The 23541-nt window shown below is 50.3% G+C and overlaps 1 protein-coding gene across 3 annotated transcripts; it reads left to right on the forward strand.

The window, feature by feature from the left end:
* Positions 1-182: 182 nt before the first annotated feature.
* HAUS7 (HAUS augmin like complex subunit 7) lies at positions 183-21714 on the forward strand. Of its 3 annotated transcripts, none has more exons than XM_066249630.1 (10): positions 183-481; positions 1310-1425; positions 3180-3247; positions 5826-5887; positions 13661-13752; positions 14187-14327; positions 14425-14521; positions 15026-15238; positions 16415-16529; positions 21466-21714. In XM_066249630.1, exons 1-10 carry the CDS (start codon positions 383-385, stop codon positions 21534-21536), a joined length of 1074 nt encoding a protein of 357 aa, XP_066105727.1. In that variant the 5' UTR covers positions 183-382; the 3' UTR covers positions 21537-21714. The 3 variants fall into 3 exon arrangements, with proteins under 3 accessions (XP_066105727.1, XP_066105726.1, XP_066105728.1); XM_066249629.1 differs by having other exon boundaries at positions 184-481; positions 14425-14527; XM_066249631.1 differs by having other exon boundaries at positions 186-481; positions 14425-14506.
* The last annotated feature ends 1827 nt before the right edge of the window (positions 21715-23541 follow it).

The following is a 23541-nucleotide window of genomic DNA, read 5'->3' on the forward strand; positions in this document are numbered from 1 at the left end:
CAGTCCTCAAGGTTCCCCTTCATCCTTAGAGGAGAACCCGACCAAGGAGCGCCCTCTTCTGGAAGAGGCTCTCCTGAAGGCGCTCTCGATCTGGTCGCGGGGCTGAGGCGACTCGAGCAAGGCGGGCGAATGAGAGCCCGCCCCGGCCCCGCCCCCGGCCCCGCCCCGGCCCCGCCCCGCCCCCCTCGGTGCGGGCGGCCTCCTGGGTGGTGCCCAGCGCGGCCCAACCCGAAGGCGCGGTGAGGGTAAGGGGTGGGCTCCGTCTCCACTCGCGTCTCAGCTCAGGCAGGTGGGCAGCAGAAGCGCGGCCTCCAGCGTGCTTGGCAGTGCCACCGGCCTGTGAGCCCAGGGCGCGGGTAGGGCGTGGCTTGGAGCTTGAAACATGGCGGGGTTGGGCAGTGGCGCCGGCTGCTGCGGCTACGAGGACGAACGCGACGATAGCGTGTTCAAGGCGGCCGTGGAGGTGTTCGCGAAGCTGAAGGTGCTGCGGGCCCAGGGAGCCGGCCGGGGCGGCGGGGCCGGGCGACGGGGCGGGCGGGCCTCTGGCGGAAGTCGGCGGCGCCGTGCGCACCGCCCGTCCTCTCTCTTCTCTCAGGCTGCGCGGGGTCCCGCTGCCGGGACGGGGACGCCTGGGGCGGCCCGGGCCTTCGCTCTGCTGTCTGCACAGCCACGGCCGGGTAGTTCGGGCCGGCGCGGCGACCGTGCGGCGCCTTAACTTCTGCCGCCCGAAACTTTGCAAGACCTGGCGGGGCGCGTGAAGCAAGTGCAGAGGCACGGAGGGCACAGAGCCTGGGTCTCCAGGAGCTCGCGGGTCCAGGGGACAGGCGGCCAGTTAGCGTCCCAGGCCGTGGAGACCGTAGTGAGAAAGTCCACAGGGTTGCGTAGCTGTCCCAGGTCCCGCTGTCCCCCGCCCCGCTCCTCCGTCCCCTTCCCGGAAAGATCCAGTCAGCCCCCATCCCGCCGCACGTCCCTTTAGTCCGACAGCCCGGGGCCTGCGCTGCTATCTGGGAATCTCAAAGCCCGTCCAGGCTGCCAGGTCACATTGCTAAGGTGGGCGGCAGGCTCTCGGGGGTGGGGCCGAGAATGAGAGCAATGTGCCCCTGGGCAGGATGGAGGAGGGCCCTTCGGGCTGGAGGGTGCCCACGGTGGGGGTGCCCCGACAAGCCTGGTGTGTGCCTGGAGGCAGTGACCACGGGAAGGAGCTCCGAGGGCCCGAGGGCAGAAGCGCACTGCAGCCCTTCTTGATTCCGCCTTTCTAAAACTTCGCTGCCTTCCCTTCCCTTCCCTTCCCTTCCCTTTCCTCGCTTAGGACCTCAACTGCCCCTGTCTGGAGGGTCTTCATATCTCAGAACCAAAGACCATTCTGGAACTGCTGTGCAGCCCCTCGCAGTACCGCCTGGAAATCCTGGAGTGGATGTGTACACGGTACCAGTTGTTTCTTCCTCCCGCATTTCAGGGACACACTTGGTGCCACTCAGCCCACCTGGGCGAGATGGGGTCTGTTCTGTTTATAAGTAGCTGTCTTCCCAGATCACTGTGACAGCAGCTGCTGAGGAAAGAATTGCCAGCTGTGGAGCCATGGTCAAATGTGGGGTAAAAGTGCCTCCAGCGGCCCTGGCCGGTTGGCTCAGTGGTGGAGCGTCGGCCTGGCGTGCAGGAGTCCCGGGTTCGATTCCCAGCCAGGGCACACAGGAGAAGCGCCCGTCTGCTTCTCCACCCCTCCCCCTCTCCTTCTTCTCTCTCTCTCTTCCCCTCCCGCAGCCAAGGCTCCATTGGAGTAAAGATGACCCGGACGCTGGGGATGGCTCCTTGGCCTCTGCTTCAGGCGCTAGACTGGCTCTGGTAGCAACAGAGCGATGCCCCGGAGGGGCAGAGCATCGCCCCCTGGTGGGCATGCCGGGTGAATCCCGGTTGCGCACATGCGGGAGTTGATCTGACTGCCTCCCCGTTTCCAACTTCAGAAAAATACAAAAAAAACCCAAAACAAAACAGAAAATGTTTCTCTGTTGAAAGAGCTAAGTGTGGACATTTACTAACGGCAGATTATTTTGTAGCAAGGGCCGTGGTCACTCATTTGTTAACGCTTACTGGCCGCCTTTTCTATGCTGGCTGCTGTGTTAGGCCCCAGAAATACAGAATGGAAGGCCAGCTCCTGGCCTTGGCGAGCCTGAAGTCTGAGGGGTGACAGCCTGGCGAGGGACAGTGTTCGGGTCCTGTCGTGATGGAGGGATGTCAAGGTGGCTTCCCTGGGGATGGTAGCGTCAGCCAGGGGCCTAGCGGGGCGACTGTCACTGACTCGGTGTGCTCCACTGACAGGGAGGCTGTGAAGAGCAGACCCTGCAAAGAGAGATGCAGGACAGGGACCCAGGCGGCTCCCAAGGGTCCCAGAGCTGGAAGGGCTGTCTTCAGACATCCTTCAAACAAACCTGCACCATGGTTTAAGAAAAGCTGGCCTCCTGGTTCCTTCTGAGAGAGAGCTAGAGCTCTGAGGAATTCCTTTGTCATCTCGGGCAGTCATTTTATTTTTTGTGAGAATTTTCATTTCAGTTTTCAAATGAATATTTCTGAGGTAAACTTTCAGAAATATTTTAGGGTTTTTTAATCCCTGATAATTTTTTTTGATTTTTTTTTGATGAGTGTTGCTGATAGTTTATTTAGAAATACACAGGTACCACCGAAGTCACAAAATTCTAATTTTTTTCTCTTAAATGCCACACTAATTACGTGTTCAGAATAGTCCTGAATAACTAAAGTATTTACACACTGAATACAAAATAAATATAAAATAACTAAAAAAGTAGTTATCTTGTGATTCATTTTGCTTTCCCGCTGTTCTTTTGTTTCATTTTTCGTTGCCTTTTGTAAACTCGTTTCTTTCTTGCTTTCAAATCAACTTTTGGCTCTGGTTTTACCCACTGGATTTCTATCGGCTGTTCCTCAGCCGGTGTAACAAAGACGTCTGCGGTAGGATCGTGTGGGAGAACAGTCTTTGGCTCTATCCCTGATAGTTTATGGACTTGAAATTCACACGACATAAAACTCTCTTTAATTTCAACTGAACATTTCAATGGCATTTCGCACATGCACAAAAAATTCAGTTTTTATAGTTTGTATTTGGGAGGGGTCGCGCGAGGCCCTTTGCAGCCCGCGAGGCCCGGCTGGTTTGCTCTTTCCCGCAGGGCCTGTCCCTCCTGGCAGGACAGATTCAGCTCTCTGAAGGATGTCTCGCCCGAGGTGAAGATCCAAGGTGGGTCTGTGTTACGGGGGGTTGGAGTTGGATGGTGGGCTCTGGGCAATTGTGAGTTTGTGAATTTCCTATCGGACTAGTGTTTTCTTCTGGTTGCTACACACCCTGTGGATGTTGCTAGAACCTTCTGGAATCAGGCTCCCTCTCTCACTGGTGTTGCAAATGGGAGAGCTACTCCTGCACGGGCACGTGAATATGACCAAGAGCCTGACTCCCTGTCAGCCCATCCCCTGAGGCACTGTGGGCAGAGACAGTGGTTCTTGTCGATGCCGCGGCTGGTTCTGTCCTTGTGTCACTGGTGTGTGCGTGTGCACATTAAACCTGGTGTTCCTGGGAGCACACCAGGCAGCTCTCCACAAGGGCTTGTCTTATTACTGCTTCTTTTCAATTCATTCTTGGCAGAAACTGTCCTTAACCCAGCAGTGGACATTATTAGATAACGGAGAGTGAATTGAAGTTCTCAAGATGGTGTCTTCAAAAGTCAGAATTTCCATGGGCCTGCATTTGGCCCAACCACTCCAGGATGGAGTAAACTGGGCCCTGGAGTCCTGATCTGTGACCCAACTGGCACTGCCAAATTGATTATCTGAGGACAGTTGTCCCTGAGGCTCAAATAAGCCAGAAGAATAGGGCATTGTATCGTGGAGCCTGCAGGGCTGGTGTGTGGTCCGGCTTAGGCTGCATGGGAGCACTGGCGTTCTCCCTAGTGCTCTGTCCGGTACTTTTCTGCTGATAGGACCATGTCCAAACCAGGTAAGTCTGGCTATCAGATAGCATTTCTAATGAATTCTCTAATGCACATACATGCACAGGTGCTAACTCTTGCCCTCAGCCCAGCCACAGCCTTGACCTTGCCATTCCGAGCCTCAGTTTCCTCTTCTGTAAAGTATGGGTGATAACCTCAGCCTGCCCAGCTTGTGGGACATACTGAGTGTCACAGCAAGTGGTAGACATGAGTGCTTATCAAGGAGTGTAAATGGGAGAAGCTGGGACAGATAGAGGGATTAGAATGACGAATTCATCTGACAAGTATTTATGGTGAGCCTACTCCACACCCTGCAGTGTTTCAGGCGCTGGCAGTGTAGCAGTGAGTTATATTGCTCTCCTGTTGCTTAGGTGCTAGCTGGGAGAGACAAGTGATGAACAAAGAAGGCAGCAAGAGTCTTAGTGTATGGACAGTAAGAATCACCATAAACAAAGCCAGGTGAAGGCAAAGCCGTGCATGGGTGGGTTGGGAGAAGGATGGTGCTGTTGACATAAGAAGGCCCGAGAAGCCCTCTCTTTTAAATAGAGACTTGCAGGAAGGGAGGAAGCGAATCAGGCTGATACCAGAAAGAATAGAGTTCAAGGCATGAGAACAGCACATGCAAAGGGCTTGAGGTAGCTTGCGTGTGCCTGGCAGCTTTGAAGAACTGTAAAGTGACTGGGGTGGCCGGTGCCGAGTGGAGAACAAGGGGAGAGTGGTGGAGTGAGGTCAGAGCAGGGCAAGGCCAGAGCAGGCCAGGCCTTGTGGGCCATGGAAGAACATCGGCTTTTACTCTGAGGAAGGCTGTGGCCTGACTTTGGGTTTCACAGGGACCCTTGGGCCACCGGACTGAGAATAGGAGGCCCAGGCAGAGGAAGGGAGGGTCTTGCAGTGAACCAGGTAGAAATGGGAGGGAGAAAGAGAATAGTCAGATTCCCTGAGGCTTGGATGTGGGCTAAGCAAGAGAGGGCCAGGGCATAACTAGGATTTGCGGTTAAGGGCTGTGGGCAGAGCAGGTGTACTTGGGGGCTATAACTGGCATTTGTACGGTGTTTCAGGACTCCTAATGCTTTCACATAAGTGCACTGCTTGCTTCTGGCACCAAACCTTCCAAAGCAGATGCCAGAGTTAGGCCTGTTCTGCTACTGAGGCACGTGGGGGTAAGAGATGGGCTTTGCCTCTGAGGGTAAGGGTATTGGCCCCAGGCTTTCCAGCTCCAAGTCTTGGCCTTTCTCTGTATGCCAGATGTTTCCTCAGAAAATACCCAGGACACCCTGGTCTCAGTTTCTCAATCTGTAAAATGAAGCTGAGGCTCACGTCTTATGGTTGGTGGCAAGAAGGAAGGAGAGGGTGATGTGAAAGGTGTGTAGGAAATTGACAAGTGTGAGCTGTGGTTCCTCTTGCTTTGGCCTGGTGAGTTCACTGAAAAGGCAGCACACAGCGTGTCTGCAGTTCCCTGACCTCTGTCAGCTCCCCAGACAGCTGCCTGCCTTCTTCTAGAAGTCGGAGTTCCTTAAATGGAAAAGTAATGGATGTGGACCCTTATTTTTAGGCAAAGAAACTGATGCGCAGAGATGGGCAGTGATTGGGTGTAGGTCACACAGCAAGAGGCAGTCCTGGCACCTAGGTGTGTGCTCCACGTACTTCCTTAATCACACCCAGGTCTTTCAGGCCCAGCCCAGCATTGTGGGCACCGGACCTGCTGACACGAGCGGGAACAGCCTGCCCAGAGAACTGCTAGGAACCCTGCATGTTTGTGCACCCACTAGGTACGCCGTGCACTCTTGTGTTTGGGTGGGTCTCTGCAGTAATAGGATCCTTGTGTTCTGACAGAGATGGCGAAACTAGGCCATGAGCTGATGTTGTGTGGGCCGGATGATCAGGAGCTTCTAAAGGTAAGAGAGGGCCCTCTCTGTCCCCACTCGTCCCCACCTGTACTCCCTAGCCACCTAGGGCAGGAACCATGGATTCCCTTGAGCAGAGTCTAGCCATCGTGAGGAGGCTGAGGGGGATCTCAGGCTTATGATGACCAAAGGGACAGAGTGCATGTTGTATTCGGTCGATAATTTCATACACATCAGCACTGTGGTTAGCACTTTACATTGTCAGTAATTGTCACACCCACCCTTGGCTTAGCCCCATTTCACAGGAGAGGTGACAACTCACTTGAGCTCACCTAGCAATAGAGCCTGGCCTCAAACCCAGGCTTGTGGCTCCCGAGCCCATGCATTTTCCCCATGTGCTGCGTGCTGCAGGTTTCTCTGCAGATGTGGCCCTAATCCATCCCCTCAGCCCCCAATCAGTCACTCCTGATTCAAAGAAACCCTGCCCCCTACTCTTAATATTTAATTTTTTAAAATAATTATTTCTACATTTTGGCTATTATAAGTAATGTTGCTATGAATGTTCCTGTATACCGTTTTGACTGAAGACAGGTTTTCAGTTCTCTGGGTATATAGCTAGGAGTTGCTGGGTCATTCAGTAACTTGATGTTTAACTTTTTAAGGAACAGCCAAACTGTTTTTCATAGTGGGTGCATCGTTTTTACATTCCTACCAGCAACATATGAGGGTTCCAGTTCTGCACCCTCACTACACTTACTATTGTCCATCTTTTTGGTTCCAGCTGTCCTGGGGGGTTAAAGGGCTATCGAATTGTGGCTTAAATTTGCATTTCCCTGATGACTAATAATGTTGAACATTTCATGTGCTTATTGGCTATTTATAGATATGTTTTGGAGAAATATCTTGTTCAGTTCTCTTTTTTTATTTTATTTATTTTTTTTTTGAATTTTTTTTTTCATTTTTCTGAAGCTGGAAACAGGGAGAGACAGTCAGACAGACTCCCGCATGCGCCCGACCGGGATCCACCGGCACGCCCACCAGGGACGACGCTCTGCCCACCAGGGGGCGATGCTCTGCCCATCCTGGGCGTCGCCATGTTGCGACCAGAGCCACTCTAGCGCCTGAGGCAGAGGCCACAGAGCCATCCCCAACGCCCGGGCCATCTTTGCTCCAATGGAGCCTTGGCTGCAGGAGGGGAAGAGAGAGACAGAGAGGAAAGCGCGGCGGAGGGGTGGAGAAGCAAATGGGCGCTTCTCCTGTGTGCCCTGGCCGGGAATCGAACCCGGGTCCTCCGCACGCTAGGCCGACGCTAGGTTGTTCAGTTCTTTTGCCCACTTTTTAATTCGGTTAGTTGTCTTTTTATTATTGAGTTATAAGAATTTTTTATTTTTTAGCTAGCGAGACAGACAGACAAGCAGGAAGGGAGAGAGATGAAGAAATGAGAAGCATCAACTCGTAGTTGCACTTTAGCTGTTCATTGATTGCTTCTCATATGTGCCTTGATCAGGGGGCTCCAGCTGAGCCAGTGACCCCTTACTCAAGCCAGCAACCTTCGGGTCAAGCCAGCGACCATGAGATCATGTCAGTGATCCCACGCTCAAGCTGGTGATCCCATGCTCAAACTGGTGACCCCATGCTTAGGCTGGTGACCTCGAGGTTTCAAATCTGGGACCTCAGTGTCCCAGGTCGACTCTCTGTCCACTGCACCACCACTGTCAGGCAAAGATTCTGTACATATACTGAATATGAGTCACATCAGATATTTGAATTATCAATACAGTGAATTCTCCCATTCTGTGGATAGTCTTTTTACTTTCTTGGTGTGTCCTTTGGAGCACAGAAGTTTTTAGTTTTGATGAAGTCCAGTGTACTTACATTTTTTTTTGTTGCTTGTGCTTTTAGTGTCATATTTAAGAATCCATCACCATATCTGAAGTTGTGTAGATTGACATATGTTTTCTTCTAAGAGTTTTAGAGTTTTAGCTTTTATATTTAGGGCTTGAATAAGTTTTATATATGGTTATGCATCTGATTTTATTCTTTTGCATGTGACTGTTCATTTGTCCCAATACCATTTAATGAAAAGATCATTTTTTTCTCATTGAATTGTCTTGGCATCCTTGTTGAAAATCAATTTAACCGTAAATCTGAGGGTTTATTTCTGGACTCTCCATTCTAATCCATTGATTTATATGTTTATCTTTATGCTAGTACCAAGCTTGTAGTAAGTTGTAAGTATGAATCCTCCAACTTTGCTCTTTTTATATTGTTTTGGTTATTAGGGGTCCCTTCACTTGCCTTATGAATTTTAGGATCAGCTTGTCAGTTTATGCAAAAAGCCAGCTGTGATTTTAATGGAGATTGTGTTGAATGTGTAGATCAACTGTATTGTCTTCCTCTCCATGAACTGTCTTCCCGTTTATTTAGGTTTTCTTTAATTTCTTTCAAAGATGTTTTGTAGCTTTCAATGTACAAGTCTTATATTTCTTTTGTTAAACTTATTCCTGAGTATATTATTCTTTATGATGTTATTTTAGATGGAATTGTTTTCTTTAGTTCATTTTTCTATTGTTTATTTTAACCAGGGGGTGGAAATACAATTGAGTTTTGCATATTGCTCTTGTATCCTGTCTCCTTGCTAAACTTGATTATTCTAATAATTTTTTAGTTGATCACTTAGGCTTTTCTGTATACAAGATCATGTTATTTGCAGAGAGTTTTACATCTCCTTTCCACTTTGGATGCTTTTTATTTATTTATTTATTTATTTGCCTAAATTGATGTCCTTTATCAGGTTGAGGATATTGCCTTCTATTCCTATATTGTTACCTTTTAACATGAAAGGGTGTTGAATTTTGTAAATGCTTTCTCTGCTTCTACTGAGATGATCATGGAGTTTTGTCCTTTCTTTTATGTGTCCTTCATTTGTGATGTTCCAAGTTTCCTCCTGGTATCATTTCACTTCTGTCTGAAGAACTGCCTTCAGCAATTCTTTTAGAAATGTCTGTTGAGTCCATATTCTCTTAGATTTTGTTATTTGAGCATGTCTAGTACCCCTTGATGGATATTTTCATTGGATATAGAATTTTGGGTTGGCAGTTCTTTTTCCACAGGATCTGATGAGAAGTCTGTAGTCATTGGAATCATTTCCCCTTCTGGGTCATTCATTGTTTTTCTCCCACTAGTTTAATATAGTATATATACGCACATGTTAACATATATGTATATATATGTATGTATAGTCATTAGTTTTTAGCAATTTGATTATGTGTTTGTGAGAGGAAGATTTTTTTGAGGTTGTCATGTTTAGATTTGCTCAGCTTCACAAATCTGTAAGTTTGCATTGACAAACACAGGAAGTTTTTATCTGTTTTTTCTCTGTTGCTCATATATAGTTTCTGTTAATATTTTCTTTTTTTTAATTTGTTTATTTTAGAGGGGAAGGAGAGGGGGAGATGGGGGGGGAGAGAGAATGAAGGGGGGAAGAGCAGGAAGCATCAACTCCCATATGTGCCTTGACCAGGCAAGCCCTGGGTTTGGAACCACTGACCTCAGTGTTTCAGGTTGACACATTATCCACTGCTCTGCCACAGGTCAGGCCATTGTTTTCAAGTTCACTAACTCTTTCCTCTGTTCCTTCTATTTTGCTGTTGAGTCGATCAGTGAGTTTTTAATTTCAGTTTTTATATTTTTCTGTTATAAAGTTTCCATGTTTTTAAAAAATATTTTCTGTTTCCTTGCTGATGCTTTTTATTTTAACCTTTGTAGATCCTGGAAAGAGTGTATATGGGAGTCCTATTCAGCATTTATGACTAGTGTTTATGATGACCTATTCAGCATTTTTATGACTGCTTTAAATTTGTCAGGTTATTCTAGCATCTGTGCCATCTTGTTTTTTCATGCAAGTTAAGATTTTCATGGTTTTATGTGCCAAATAATTGTAGGTTGTGTCTTGGATATTTCAACTATACTTTGACCCTGGGTCTTGTTAAATTTTATGGAGAATGTTTGTATATTAGAAGGCACTTAACCTGGTTAGTTTTAAGTTGCACATTCTGCCTACTTCTCTTGACTGTGGTCCCAATGTTAGCCCAGTTTCCGTAACCTTTGTGCCATTTGGGTCTACCTTGCACGTGCGCCACCTGGTGGTTGGCCTAGGACTAGGGCATTGGTTTCTCTACTGGCCTAGTAATCAGAGTCTTCAGTATGCTCATCAAGATCAGGTGCACCCTGCCTGACCAGGTGGTGGCGCAGTGGATAGAGCGTGGGACTGGGATGTGGAGGACCCAGGTTCGAAACCCCGAGGTCACCAGCTTGAGCCCAAGGTTGCTGGCTCGAGCAAGGGGTCACTTGGTCTGCTGTAGCCCCACGGTCAAGGCACATATGAAAAAGCAATCAATGAACAACTAAGGAGCCGCAACGAAGAATTGATGTTTCTCATCTCTCTCCCTTCCTGTCTGTCCCTATCTGTCCCTCTCTCTGATTCTCTCTGTCTCTGCCACACACACAAAAAAGATCAGATGTACCCTTACATGGGGTGGGGGGAGATGAGCTGAGCCCAGGCATTCATGAGCAAATTTATGGGGTCGCTTTCCTGAGCTCTTCCCTGTCATCTCTGATACTCTCTGGTTCCCAGGTAAAAGGACTCTTCCGTCCTCTAGCCATAAATCACTCACTTCTGTGACTACCGCAGCAGCAGGAGGACAGAGAGGAAGAAGGGGTAACAGGATTTGGCCCCATAGCTCCTCCAAATGGAGAAGTTGTTTCCCTGCACTCAGAGTATTGCTCCCGCTTTTTCTGTTGTCAGTCACTTTCGTTGCTGCTGCCACCCCCGCTATGATATTGCTTGGAGTCCGAGATCTGAGAGAACAGTGAAGACAGAGAGAAAAAAGGCTGAGGATTTCTCCAACTCAGTCTGAGCATTAGGTTGTTCTCTGTTTTTGAGCTCTCTGTCTGTACCGCCATGCTGTCTTCTGGGTTTGGGCTAGGCTGAGTGTAGGTCTGGGAGAGCAGAGGAGAGAACGCAGTAAATCATCACCAATCTGAATGGTAACTTTGGTTTCTCTGACTCCCTGACACACCTTTTGGCATTTACCTTTCCAAGGTTGCAGACACCCGCCACAAACATTCTGTCCCACTCTGAGAGATTGGTATTTCAAGGGAGTTCTAGAACATTTTACCATCCTAAGAGGAGATCTGTGCCCATGAAGCAGCCTGTCCCCATTACCCACAGACCCTGGTGCCCACTACTTTGCTGTCTCTATTTCATATACATGGAGTCATATAATATGTGGCCTTTTGTGACTGACTTCGTCACTTAGCACATTATTTCTAAGTGTCATTCATGTTGGAGCATGGATCAATACTTCATTCCATTTTATGGGACTAAAAAATAAAAGGAAAAGAATAATTTATGTTGGCACTAGAGAGTATTGGGAGTCAGGGCATGGGAGAAAGGAGGTAGGGGTATCAGATCATCAGATCATTAGGTTTGGTCAAACCCTGTAGTCTGGAATTTGAATCAGGAATATTAGTATGAGCTCCTAATGTATTTTAACTTAAAAACTGAGTGTATGTGTGTGCATGTGCATGCACATGCAGGCATTTCCTTTCTTTGTCCCCTGAAAAGGCCAAGAACAATGACACCCCAGTTGTAACACAGGCCTGGGGCAGAAAATGTACCAGTTGAGTCAGGAACACCTTCCAAAGGACTCACGAGCCAGCTAGCAATAGGAGCCCTCATGGCCAAAGAAGGGACATTGTGAGGATGATGAATGTGTTTTAAGGACAGTGGTTACAATAGACTGACACCCTCTATGTATACTTAAATCCATGAGTTCATAATGATATTTTTTTAAAGTCATCATTTTACCACTTTTTGGCCTTTGGCTAAGATCAAGTGTAAAAAGTCATCATTTTGACACTGGCTGCTTGGCTCAGTGGATAGAATGTTGGCCCAGTGTGTAGATCCCAGGTTCGAGCCCTGGTCAGGGCACACATGAGAAGTGGCCATCTGCTTCTCTACCCCTCCCTCTCCCCCTTCTCTCCTGCTTCCCCTCTTGCAGCCAGTGGCTTGATTAGTTCGAACATCAGCCCCAGGCACTGAGGATAGCTTGGTTGATTAGAGCATCGACCCCAGATGGGGGTAGCTGATTGGATCCCAGTTGGAGCACACGCGGGAGTCAGTCTCACTATCTCCCCTCCTTTCACTTAAAAAAATCATTTTGATATCAAAAGTACAAGCAACAAAGAGAAAACTAGGTTAATTGGACTTTATTAAAATGAAACACTCTGGTGTTTCAGACCACACCATCAATGAAAGTGAAGAGTATCCTATAGAATTAGAATTTTATCAGTCACATATCTGGTAAGGGTCTATTATCCAGAAATGCAAAGAAACCTGACAGCTCAATAATAAAAAGACAAGTAACCCAAGTCAAAAATGGGCAAAGGATCTGAATAGACATTCCTCTGAAGAAGATACACAAATAACCAATAAGTGTATGAAAGCATGCTCATCATCATTAGTCATCAGGAAATGCAAATTAAAACCTCAGTGAAATCATACTTTATACACAGTAGGCTGGCTATAATTAAACAAGGAAAATAAGGAGCATTGGTGAGGATGAAGAGAAGCCGGACCCCCTATGTATAATGGCGCTGCTTCTCTGGAAGACAGAGCGGCAGCTCCTCAGAAGGGTAAACCTAGAGTTACTGCATGGGCCAGCAGTTCCACTGCTAGCTGTATATCCAAGATAGCTGAAAATTAGGTCCACACAAGAACTTGTACATGAGCAGGAAGTATTATTCTTAAGAGCCCAAAGTAGGGCTCAAATTTTCATCAACTGCTGAATAGATAAACTAATTAGCTCACTCCTGACCCCAGGTCTACTCCCCTACCCAGGGCCACCTGGCCTAAAATACCATCAGGAGCCTTTGGCTCTTTCACTTCAGCCTGTGCATTGCACACCTACTTTGAACGCAAATACGTTTTGGAGGGCTTTGTAGTAAGTCACCAGTGAGGCTGGCCGCGCAAGTCATTCTGGAGCAGTTTTCAGAATAGTGGGTGTGTAGGGCAGGGCAATGAGGAGCTAAGATGGAACGCAGGCCCGGTTTTCTGGAATCCTTGCTCACACAGGGCTCTCTGGGGCAGGCTATTCCTCCCAGATTGTAATGGGTCCTGGAGAGTGGTTGCAAATCTTCTCCTCTTTCTGAAAGGAAGAAAGGGTTGTACTTCTGAAGCCTTGAGCTCCTCCTGACTGGGCAGATTCCTGCCGGGAATCCCAGCCACCTTTAGGGTAGGGGACTAACTCAGCTGCTGCTTGGTGGCTATCAGGGACGAGTCCTTGTTCTCTCTGTGGGCAGGAGCAGGATTGGCACAGGCCACCTCCATGGCCCTTTCTTGTGCCAGTCAGCTTGAGTCATTCCTGGCTGGGGAGGGCGATCTGCTGAGGACAGGCCTCGTCCTGGAGATGCTCCTGAGGAACAGGCCACCATCAGGTCCCCGCGGGCTGTGTTCTACCCGCAGCAGGCCCTGCTGCACCCTGCACACCCACCCAAACAACCTCTGTTGGATGTGCGATGAGCACACACTCCCATGTGTCTCCGCAGCACTGTCACTCCCACAGTCGTCCCAGTCATCACTGCAGCCCATGGCTGGGCTTGGACAGTGATAGTAGCCCCTGAGCCAAGATGTCACCTGGTGGGGACCAGGATGCTTGTGGTGCAGGCTTCTCCTTTCCACTAGCCGCAGCAGGGTGGGGGGGTGGGGCAGCTGCACTCAGCACGACTTGCCAGTGAGTGCGTGTGCTGTTTCCTGGCCAGGGCCAGGCCTGCGCCCAGAAACAGCTGCACTTCATGGACCAGCTGCTGGACACAGTCCGGAGCCTGACCATCGGCTACTCCGCCTGCTCCAGGTAAAGGCTCAGACCAGGCCGCCCAAAGAATGGCCAGTGGGTGTCCTTGGTTCTCCATCTGGAGCTGGTGGCCCAGAAGGCCTGCTGGGCACCTGGACCTGCCAGCAGGCACATCTCTAGCTGAGGTTTCACCCCCTGTCCTGGTGGCCACAGCTGCATACTGGCCCAGAGCCCAGGCTGTTAAGGTGAAGAGGTCGGGCCTGCTGAGGAGAGTGGGTGCTTGGGCTGTCCCTGCTAGTGGGTGGGCTCTTGAAGGCATGGAGCTCAGCCCTGGCCACCAAAGCAGGCGGGGACTGGAGGAGACACCTCTCGATCTCTCGGCCAGCCCTGGTTTGGACTCTGGGGTTTCCCGGGTGAGTCCTCGGCAAGGCCGCCAGCACAATCCCTGGGCACGGTGCTGCGGCCTCTGACTGCGGCCCCGGCTGCCTTTGCAGTGTGCAGGAGCACTTCGAGGACACCAGGCAGAAGAACCAGGAGCTGCTGCGGGACCTCTACTCCAGCTCCCAGCTGCAGATGCTCCTGAGCCCTGAGTGTGACTCAGCGTCCCCGGACGTGCAGGGTGATGACTGGCAGAGGTATGGGCCCCGTACGGTTCTGAGATCTGAGACAGACTCTTCCATGTGTGGCCTGTGACGGAGCAGCTGAAAGCGTCCCCCCCTTCTCTCCCCACAGGGTCAAGTTCTCTGTGGAGTCGGAGGAGGAGAAGGTGGCAGAGCTGGCCAGGCAGCTGCAGGAGAGCGTAGCCAAGCTGCAGGTACTGCAGGCGCAGGTGAAGGTACTGGTTCCTTTGGGCCTCAGGTGCCCCATCTTTAAGTTGTGGGGCTTAAGTGAGGTGGCAGGTGTGCAGGGCCTGATAGACTCTAGAATGTGGTGGGTGGTCAGCCATGTGAAGGGGAGAAACAGACAAGCTCTGGGCAGGACCTGAGGCTTCCTGCAGAATGGAAAGGATTAGCCTTAGGTGAGCTGTGTGCCAGGCCCTGAGCTCCATCCAGGCTTCCACATGCTGCCTTGTGTGTGACTCTCCCGGCAGCCCTTGGCCTGGCTTCCTTGTTTTCCTGGAAAGGAGACTGACACCCACACCGCTGCAATGGCAGTGCTGAGGCTAGATGCCAGGCAGCCTCGCTTGAAACCAAGTTGCTCTTTTCTGCCTCTGATCGTAATGTCCTGGCTTTGGAAGCCTGGGGTGGCCAGCAGACCCTGTCCCCTGATGGGTGGAAGGGACTTGGTGCTCAATGGGGACCCTTTTCCTCTGGCTTTGCGGTGCTTTGTGCAGCACAAGCAAAGGGCTGCTGTAAGCAGGGCCAATGCCAACACCCTGGACCAGAAGCTGCGCCTGGTCATCTCTGACTTCCATCAGCTCGTCGTGGCTTTCCTCCAAGTCTACGATGATGAGCTGGGTGAGTGCTGCCAGCGCCCGGACCCCTGCTTCCACCCGTGTGGCCCCATCATCCAGGCTGTGTACCAGACTCTGACTTCATGCAGCCAAGTAAGAATCACCCTCCCCTCTCCCACTGTAGTCCCCAGCAAGGAACCCGAGGGCTGGGACAGGGGGATGGGAGGGGCTTGGCCCAGGCTCCTTGTGAGCAGGTGGCACAGCTGGGCTCTAGGTTCTAGCCGTCAGCCTAGTACCTTTAGCGGGTTAGGGCAGGAGCTTTCCCTGGCGCCGTGGAGGGGACGAGGGCCAATGTGGACGGCCCGCCAAGTGCCCCACTGCGCTTCAGGGGTGTTGACGGAGCCCAGGCTCTGGGCCTGGAAGAGCTTTGCGCACTGCCTGCAGTGGTCCTGGCTGCCTGTGACACCCTTGCTCTGTCACTGGAATTCTTATTGTGAGCATTGTTGCATATTGTTCCAGCTTCTTTAAAAGCACGGTCAGTGGCTGCAGAGTATTTTGTCCTAACCTCTGTCCCTATATTGGTCTCATTCTGTCTTCACGATATGCCCAAATATATCATGGCCTGTTTGTTCTTGTGTGCGACCAAGAACTATGCCAGACAGACAGATGCTGCTTGCCTGTTTTTGCCTTGACTCAGCTCAGAGAAACAGGAAAAGATCGCCTCATTCTGCTGAGCTGACTATGAATATTTACTCATTTTGTTGTTCTACACTTCAGACCTCCAGAGCCGACCTAAATGCAGGCTTTGGTTATGATTATGTAGACAGTTGCCACACGTGGGACTCTGACATTGGCTCAGGGCCTCTACAACATTTGTGTTGGTTATTTAACGAAAGGCTACTAGACTTCCAAATCTCTTGTTAGCCTATTCTATTTGACTACCAATAGAGTGTTAGGGTATAGTTTTCTCCCATCAGAAAGGCCCTTTTATTTGGGGGCACTGGTTCCCCACCATGGGGCATTTTCCCACCGTGACAATGGCTTTGCTGGACTGCGCATGTGGGATGGGGCACATGAGAGTGTGGTGTCCCTGCTGGGCCAGGAAGAAGGAAGTTAGGTTGGAGAACTCTGATTGGTGACTCCCCAGGTAGCTGAGAGTCCTGCCATCACCCATGGGTATCCTTGGGAGTGAATGCCACATGCTTGAGGGCTTGGAGGGGGGCACACGTTCAGTGTGAAACTGGGTGGAAACAAGAGGTGCCTTCTATAGGTCAGACCACCAGCACTTAATGCCCACACGTCTCCCTCCCACCCGCCCTCCCTCTTAAGCTGTTGAAAGCAGTGGCGGGGGTCACTGACATCTCGGCCAGCACTGTGCAGATGGTGAAGCAGCAGCACGGCGAGCAGATCTATTGGAGCAGCAGCAACACTGTGATGAGTCTAGGTACGTGGTCACCACTCTAAGCAGCTGTGGTCACCCACTCAGTGGTCCCTGACAGGCTGTCCCAGTGAACCTTGGCTTAGCATCTGCCTCATACTGGGATTCCTTCTGTGCTCAGCCAGCATTGGGGGAACATTTGGGGACCAGCCCCTTACTTCTTCTTTCTATAATGCATAAGGTTTTCCTTGCCTTGAAAAAATGCTTTGACCAATTATAAATCAGAACATTAATTGTAGAAATTTGGGATTAACCCAAAGTCGTAGAGGTAAAATAAAAACAATCCATTACCCAATGGCCCAGAACTGGTTCATTTTAATAGATTGGTTTGTTTCTCTCTATGCTTTTTCTTCTCTTCATTTTTTTTTTTATTTCTTTAAGTTAAGTGTGATAATAACATGTATACACTTCTATATTATTATGTTATTTCCCTTGGACCTCATTATACGCATTTTCCCATGTTCTCAAAGTAGTATTATTAATTGTCAGACACTATTCCATTCAGCCATTTGCTATAATTTGCTTACCATTTTCTGTTACTGAGCCTGTAGGTGACTTTCAGATGTTTAGTATTATTCATAACGCTGTTGCAGGATCTAGAGTAGTGTAAGACGAGAGCAGGTTGCAGCTTTGCCGGTGGGCAGCGCTCAGGTCGATAATGGCATATGTATATGGTAAAAGAGTATTTGTTGTTTCAAAAATTGGTGGTGGCACCGTGACAAGCTGCATATTATAGAATGTTGAAGGGAAAATACAGGGTAAGAAGGAGAGATGCAGTATTACTTCTCCTTCTAAAGGAGAACAATATAAAAGAACCCCTCTTGGAAAATAGGCCAGACTGTGGCCATTGGTTTTCTCCCTGTTGGAACCGGAGGTGGTTTAGTGTAATTTCTGTTTCTTTATCCTGCTCTGTAGTTTTCATAGACTACCCAATGAGCACATATTACTTAGTTAATTCCCCCACTGTCAATATTAAGAAAAGGAGGCAGTGGACATGTTCATACAGAAAGTGCACCGCCAGTTTAGATTATGTCCTTAGGACGGGGTTCCCGAGCTTGTGGTTGTGAGGCCAGGCTCATCACCATGTGCAGGGCCAAGCAGTTTCCATCTTTCTGTACCCTCATCAGCGTTGGACTGGACCCTCTGACAGACATTTCCACTACTGGACAGGGGCAAAGATGTAGCTTAATTTAGTTTCAATTTACCTTTTTATTTCTGAATTTATTTTTTTATTTTGGAAATATACTTTGGGAAAACTTTTTCTTTGATAAGAAATATATAGCCTTTAGGGAGGAGTCTCAACTCATAGGGAAAGAAACTTGAAATAGTTGGATATTTTCCCTGTGCAAATCACCTTTATTCTAATTCGAGTGACTTTAAAGCAAATACTTGTATAACCGTGACCCAGGTTGAGAAATAGAACGTGCCTAGTGGCCGAAAACCCATCACGTGCTTCTTCCTGCCTACAGCTAACTGCTGTCCTGACTGGGTGATCATTGTGTCTCTGTTGCTTTTATGGAAACCCCTTCCTTGTACAGTCTTTTCTCTGTTCTCGTTCTCAAGATTCTCTTGCTCTTTGGCTTGTGACAGTTTGTCAGAATATACCTCGCTGTGGATTGCTTTGAGTTTATACCACTTGGGCTATTTTAAGCTTCTCGGATGTGTGGCTTCATGTTTTTTGTTATCACTCAGCCAGACAGTTGACGATCTTCCTTCTCCTTTGCTTCCTCTTTGCTCTGAGCCTCAGGGTCAGCCAGGGACCCTCTCAGGTCTTTCCTGGACATCTACACAGCCTCGGGCATGAGCACAGCCTTCAAGATTCCCTTATGGGCATCTCATTCTCCAGCCTCTCCTGCTTTCTGCTTAGTCTATGGTTTGCCACAATTCTTATCCACCATCTGAGGCAGCAGCTACTAAATTACCTGCCTGTAACCCCTTTCCCCCAGTGTACCCCCAAGGAGTGGCTTCAGGTTGCATAGCCTCTGGGTCCTCTGTTTGGATGCCTGTCCTTGCATGAACTCTCTAACTGGCCTTCTTTTGGGGCAGCCGGCCTTTTCACCGCCCTTGGCTTTGGCACGCACACTTACCGTATGTATACTGGACTCTCAGGAGTCTCTCTTCTTTCTGCCTGAACTGCAACAGAATCCTTCGTTTTCAAATCTACATAACGTTTGTTGTAATCACCACTGTCACTATGACTCTCACCCCCAGTGTATGTAATTGCTGTTAATAAAGTGCTTACAGTCTGCACTGTCATTAATATAATAATGATCATTTGTGTTCTGCGCTGTGTGCCATCTCACCTGTGGTCACAGGACAGGTGGCCAGTTTTACCTTTTAGATAGGTACCCTTTTCGTCTAAGGTGTATGCAGCCTGTCCTCCCTGCTTTCCTCTGGGCCTTGTTGGGTGGTGCTGCCATCCGCTCGGAGGGCTCAGTTCTTGGTAGTGCAGTTTCCTGATTTTGTCTGAAAGGGGTTCTTAGGCTGTAGACACACCAGAGGTCTGTGTCAAGGACCGTTGGAACAGCCTGTGTATTTCCCCTGTTCCCACCTGAAAAATTGAGGGCATTGGTCTCCCTGACCTCCTCAGGCCTTCCCCCTGTGGAAGGTCTGTGTGCCTGTGCTTCTTTCCCTGCCAGTATAAGAAACCAGATCACCAGTCAGTGCCAGCAGGCAGGTTGTGTTGGTTACTCGTCCCATCGTCATTCACCAGTCACCATCTCAGTTGGATAGGCCCAAGGCCTCATTTGATTTCCCAGGCCTCCGGGGACCCCAGTGCCATGAAAATATGCATTCTGAAAGCAAAACGACCGTGTTACTGCTGGGAGTGAGGGAGGGGAGTTGACGGCACCAATGTGGAGAAATGGTAACGGGTTTTTTGGAAGCTAGAAGGTGGAAGGGAGCAATTTGATGGATGCACGGTGTGGAGAAAGCCACAGCTGAGAGTGTGGCCTGAAGCCACAGTGGAGGAGTGTGTCTGCCTGGGGTACCACGGGGCTGTGTGGCCTGTGGCCCCAGGAAGGAGCAATGGCAAGTAGGCCGGAAACAGGGCGAAAACGAAGCAGGTCTTTACATGTTGGTGCTCCCAGTGAGACCCTAGCCTGCTTTATTTTAAAGAAAATGATTGAAATGAATGGCAAACCCAGGCTCCTGGTATGGCTGGCAGCAGCCCAGGTGAAGCCCACGTCTGTCTGGCCTCTGCGGGTCCATGGTATAAGGGCTGATCCCTGTCTGCTTCTGGTGCTCTGTCCCCGACGGAGCCGCTTTGGTGGGAGGGCGGACCTTGCAGGGAATGGTGACTCCACCAGAACACAGTGGGACCACCCCACAAAGGAGAGAGAAAGACCTGGAAAAGCAGGGCCAATGAGTCATTCAGATTAATGAACTTTCCAGCAAGCTTGAGTTAACATACTCAGTACAGCAGGTCCTCGAACAATATCCTTTTGTTATAATGTTGATGAGATGCTGTTTTATCCAGTAGCACATGATAGAGTTGGTTTCATTATATGGTGTTTTACCTAGAGTCACAGAACCTATCAACAATATTAAGTGAGGACTTTCTGTATCATGTCCAAATGAAAACCAACATGGAGGAATAAAACAAACTCTCCTAGGAGTTAAAAAGGCTTGACAAAGTGTTGAAAGTCAATGGAAAGGGTAGAAAACAAAATGATCTAGCAAATCTATAAGAATAGAAAGAAAACACAGATAAAATGAAGACAGAGGCCAGATACAGGTGACTAACAGGCTCTCCAGAGAAAGAGAGGAAGGAAACGGAGGGTGGAGGATACCAGTGAAGCAGCAGGTGCACAGAGCTGAGGGGGTGAGTCTCCAGATTCCAAGCCCAGAATAGATGGAACCGAAAAGACACGTCCCCAAGCCCACCCAGTCTTCTGAAGGCCGGAGTGACAGATGCAGAGCTGGGGCCCAGAGCTTCCAGAAAGCTGCGGCCTCCAGAGGCTGACACCTTGTACACTCAGAGGGGCTGGGGCTTCTGGCCTAGGATCTGTGATCTAGCCATGCCCAGCCAAGAGAAGGCCAGGGAGTGACTTGAGTCTGGGACAAAGGGGACACTTACGAACTGATTTAGCAGCTGAGGTGGGGACAGCCCCAGGAAAGCAGTGGGTGAAAGGGTCCAGAGGTTAGGAAAACCTAAGATTCCATGAAGGCAGATGATACCCAGAGGGACTTAGGAAGTCCCCACCTGTGGAGAAATAGGAGTGCAACAGGAAGTTTGCTAACTTGACCCTAATGAGAGTGTTGATGTCAAGGACGGACGGTCATCTGGGCCAGCTGGAGTGGCCCAGGTTTGGTCCCAGCTCTGCTAGGAATGTGCCTGCTCCAGCATCTCTCTGAAGCCGGCCACCCTGAGGCACACCCCAGGATTCCAGAGCTTCAGTGTCACCCTCGGCATGGGTGGGGCCAAATGCCAACTAGCTACCTTGCCATGTGGATGGGCAAGGAGGCAGGGCAGCAAGATGGTGAAGGAAGGAATAGGTGTCTATTTAAGTGAAGTCAAAGCCAGGGAAACCCCGTACTCAGGATGGGGGCGAGGATGAGCAAGGCTTCTCACATTCCATGTCCGTTGGTTAGCATCTCAAGTTGGTATCTTGAGAGGCAAGTTCATGTTGTGGTGATGTCCCCTGCCCCTAAAAGCAAAGCAGCAGATCACAACTAAGGCTCATGTCATCTGATTAGTGTTTGATTAAATCACAGCCCCCCACTGCCTCCCCCTGGGGGCAGGCAGGGGCCTTCCATCTATGCGTGGCCCTCAGTGCTCTTCAGCACATGGTGTTGTCCAGCTTCCAGCCCCCTCAACAGCTCCTGGGTCAGCAGTTTCTGGTTCACTGTGGGAGTTGGGCCCCGTGGAGGCAAACCCCTTGAGGGGCAGGATGGGAGTTGCTAGGCTCACTTTGCATTTGTATTTTTCTTTACTCTGTAGCCGCCAAGATGGAAGAACTAACCCAGAAATATAAGCTCTTCAATGAAAGTCTGCGCAAAGGCCCGAAATAGTCTGGGAGCAGGAAGCTGTGCCCTGAAGAGCCAGGCGGCTGGGGAGGACTGAGCCATTGGCAGCAGAAGCAGTTATAGCCCTGATGTTTTCCAGGCCTCCAGATGCCTGGGCCTTCAGCTCCTTGGGAGGGGAAGGAGGAATGGGCAGGGATGGGGCAGGGTGGTGTGAGCTGGCGAAAAAGGAAACCCCAGGTTCGGAAAAGTTGCCTCTAGCCTGCTTTTTGCTTCACTGGCTCGGTGACAGCCTCCTTCCTTCTGCTGTCTTGCCTGGGCTGAGTGACCCACAGTGTCTGCTGCCCATTCTTCCCTCGTCACATCCTGGCTGTCCTGAGTCCTGGGCCACACCTGACATGAGCCTCCTGCTGCCATGAGGGGCCTGGACCCTGTCCCTCTTGTGCCCCATCTGCCTTGGGCACTAGCAGCTCCCACTACTTTGCTCTTTCCCTGCCACTGCCCAGTTAAGCTTGGCAATGCCAAGTGCTGGAAGTCTCTACCCACCGTAGCACCTGGCTGCTTGTGACCAGAGCCTGCCTACCTGCAGCCTCTTCCGTGCCCAGCCTCAGGGTCCTGTGTGAGGACTCCTTGCAGTCCTTCAGCCCTGTACCTTGCACCCATCACATCTGGGATCCGGCAGGCCGGGCTGTGATTCCACTTCCCTTCTCCCCAAGGCACCTGGTACCAGCCAGGGGAATCTTTGCCAGTGACCTGACTGGTTGTCCAGGAAGCTGCTTTCTGAGCTTCTCAGGGTGACCCAGTATCTTTCTGAGCAATGTGCCTGTCACAGCCACCTCCCTCCCTTCTAGTACAGGAACAGGCACAACTGGTGGGGCCCCTGCCTGCCTCAGTCCAGTGTCAGCCTAAGGAGGGTCGGGGAAGGTCCTCCCTCAACATCTGGCCTGCTGAGGAGGCCCATCCTGGCCTCCAGCCTCACTTGTACCCCTTCCGCCCTCCTCCCTGCTTCCCCATCTCCTATGGGTGCTATATATTGGAGGCTCCCAGGAGCTGGGCACACCAGACCTGGCCCTAATTGCCTGCCTGGGGCCTCCCCCAGATGGTTGCAGTGAGAGGTGGGAGGACAGGCGGGCCTGTGGTCATCCTTGCCCAGGTGCACCAACTTTACAGGGCCACGTTCTGGCACATCTTACTCCAGAACAGGTTCTCCTATGGTGCCGCCTGCTTTCTGGACAAGTGATGGCCTTGTGTTGAATGTGCACTTCACTCTTGAATGAACCTGGTAGGCTAAGAAGGCCCTGGAGCCCGGGGTCCGAGGGGCTGGGCTTCACCCTTGCTCCTGTGGTCCTGACATTGTATGTGCCCCTGGGACTGTAGGTACCACCCCTACCCGTGCTCCTCACATTGCTCATTTTTAAGAGGGGAAGGATTGTTTCAGCTAAAGCCCACATGGGTCAAAGGGCCAGTCCTCATGCCTTCCTCTTAACCTGGACACCTCTGCTAAAGGCTCCTTAGATACTGTGGGTCATTGTACCCATGAGGCAGATAACATTTCCCCTTTCTGGGCACAAGGTGGGTGAGCGGACTCGTCATTCGGTGATACTGAAGCCCCATCCTTAGTGTGCCCTTCACCTTCATGGCCAAGCATGGTGTGTGCTGGTGCTTCTTTCCCACTCCAAGTCACTTTATCCTCACGAGAGGCAGCCTGGTGCCCTGGGACACAAGGGCAAGAACAGTCTTCATGCCTTTGTGGGAGATGCCCCAGCGTCGGGCTGGGCATCAAACCCAAGTTGGCCAGACCAAGCTGCTGCGGCTTGGCCAGCTCAGATTTAGAGAGATAGCTGTGTGGAAGGCTTGGGCTTCTTCCTCTTTGTGCCTATGATGACACAGCCTCACCCCATGGCCAATCAGCTGCTTGAGATTCTGCTTTGGGAACCTTTCCAATCTGTAAACATGGGGCATGTGCCCGGTGGCTGTGAGCAAGTGAGGGGTGATGAGCCAGCCACATACGTCTTGCGGCCTCAGGCTTCCTTGTTGCGCAATGGGCGACTGG

The sequence above is a fragment of the Saccopteryx bilineata genome, chromosome X (assembly GCF_036850765.1).
Source record: "Saccopteryx bilineata isolate mSacBil1 chromosome X, mSacBil1_pri_phased_curated, whole genome shotgun sequence".
In the NCBI taxonomy this organism is placed as follows: Eukaryota; Metazoa; Chordata; class Mammalia; order Chiroptera; family Emballonuridae; genus Saccopteryx; species Saccopteryx bilineata.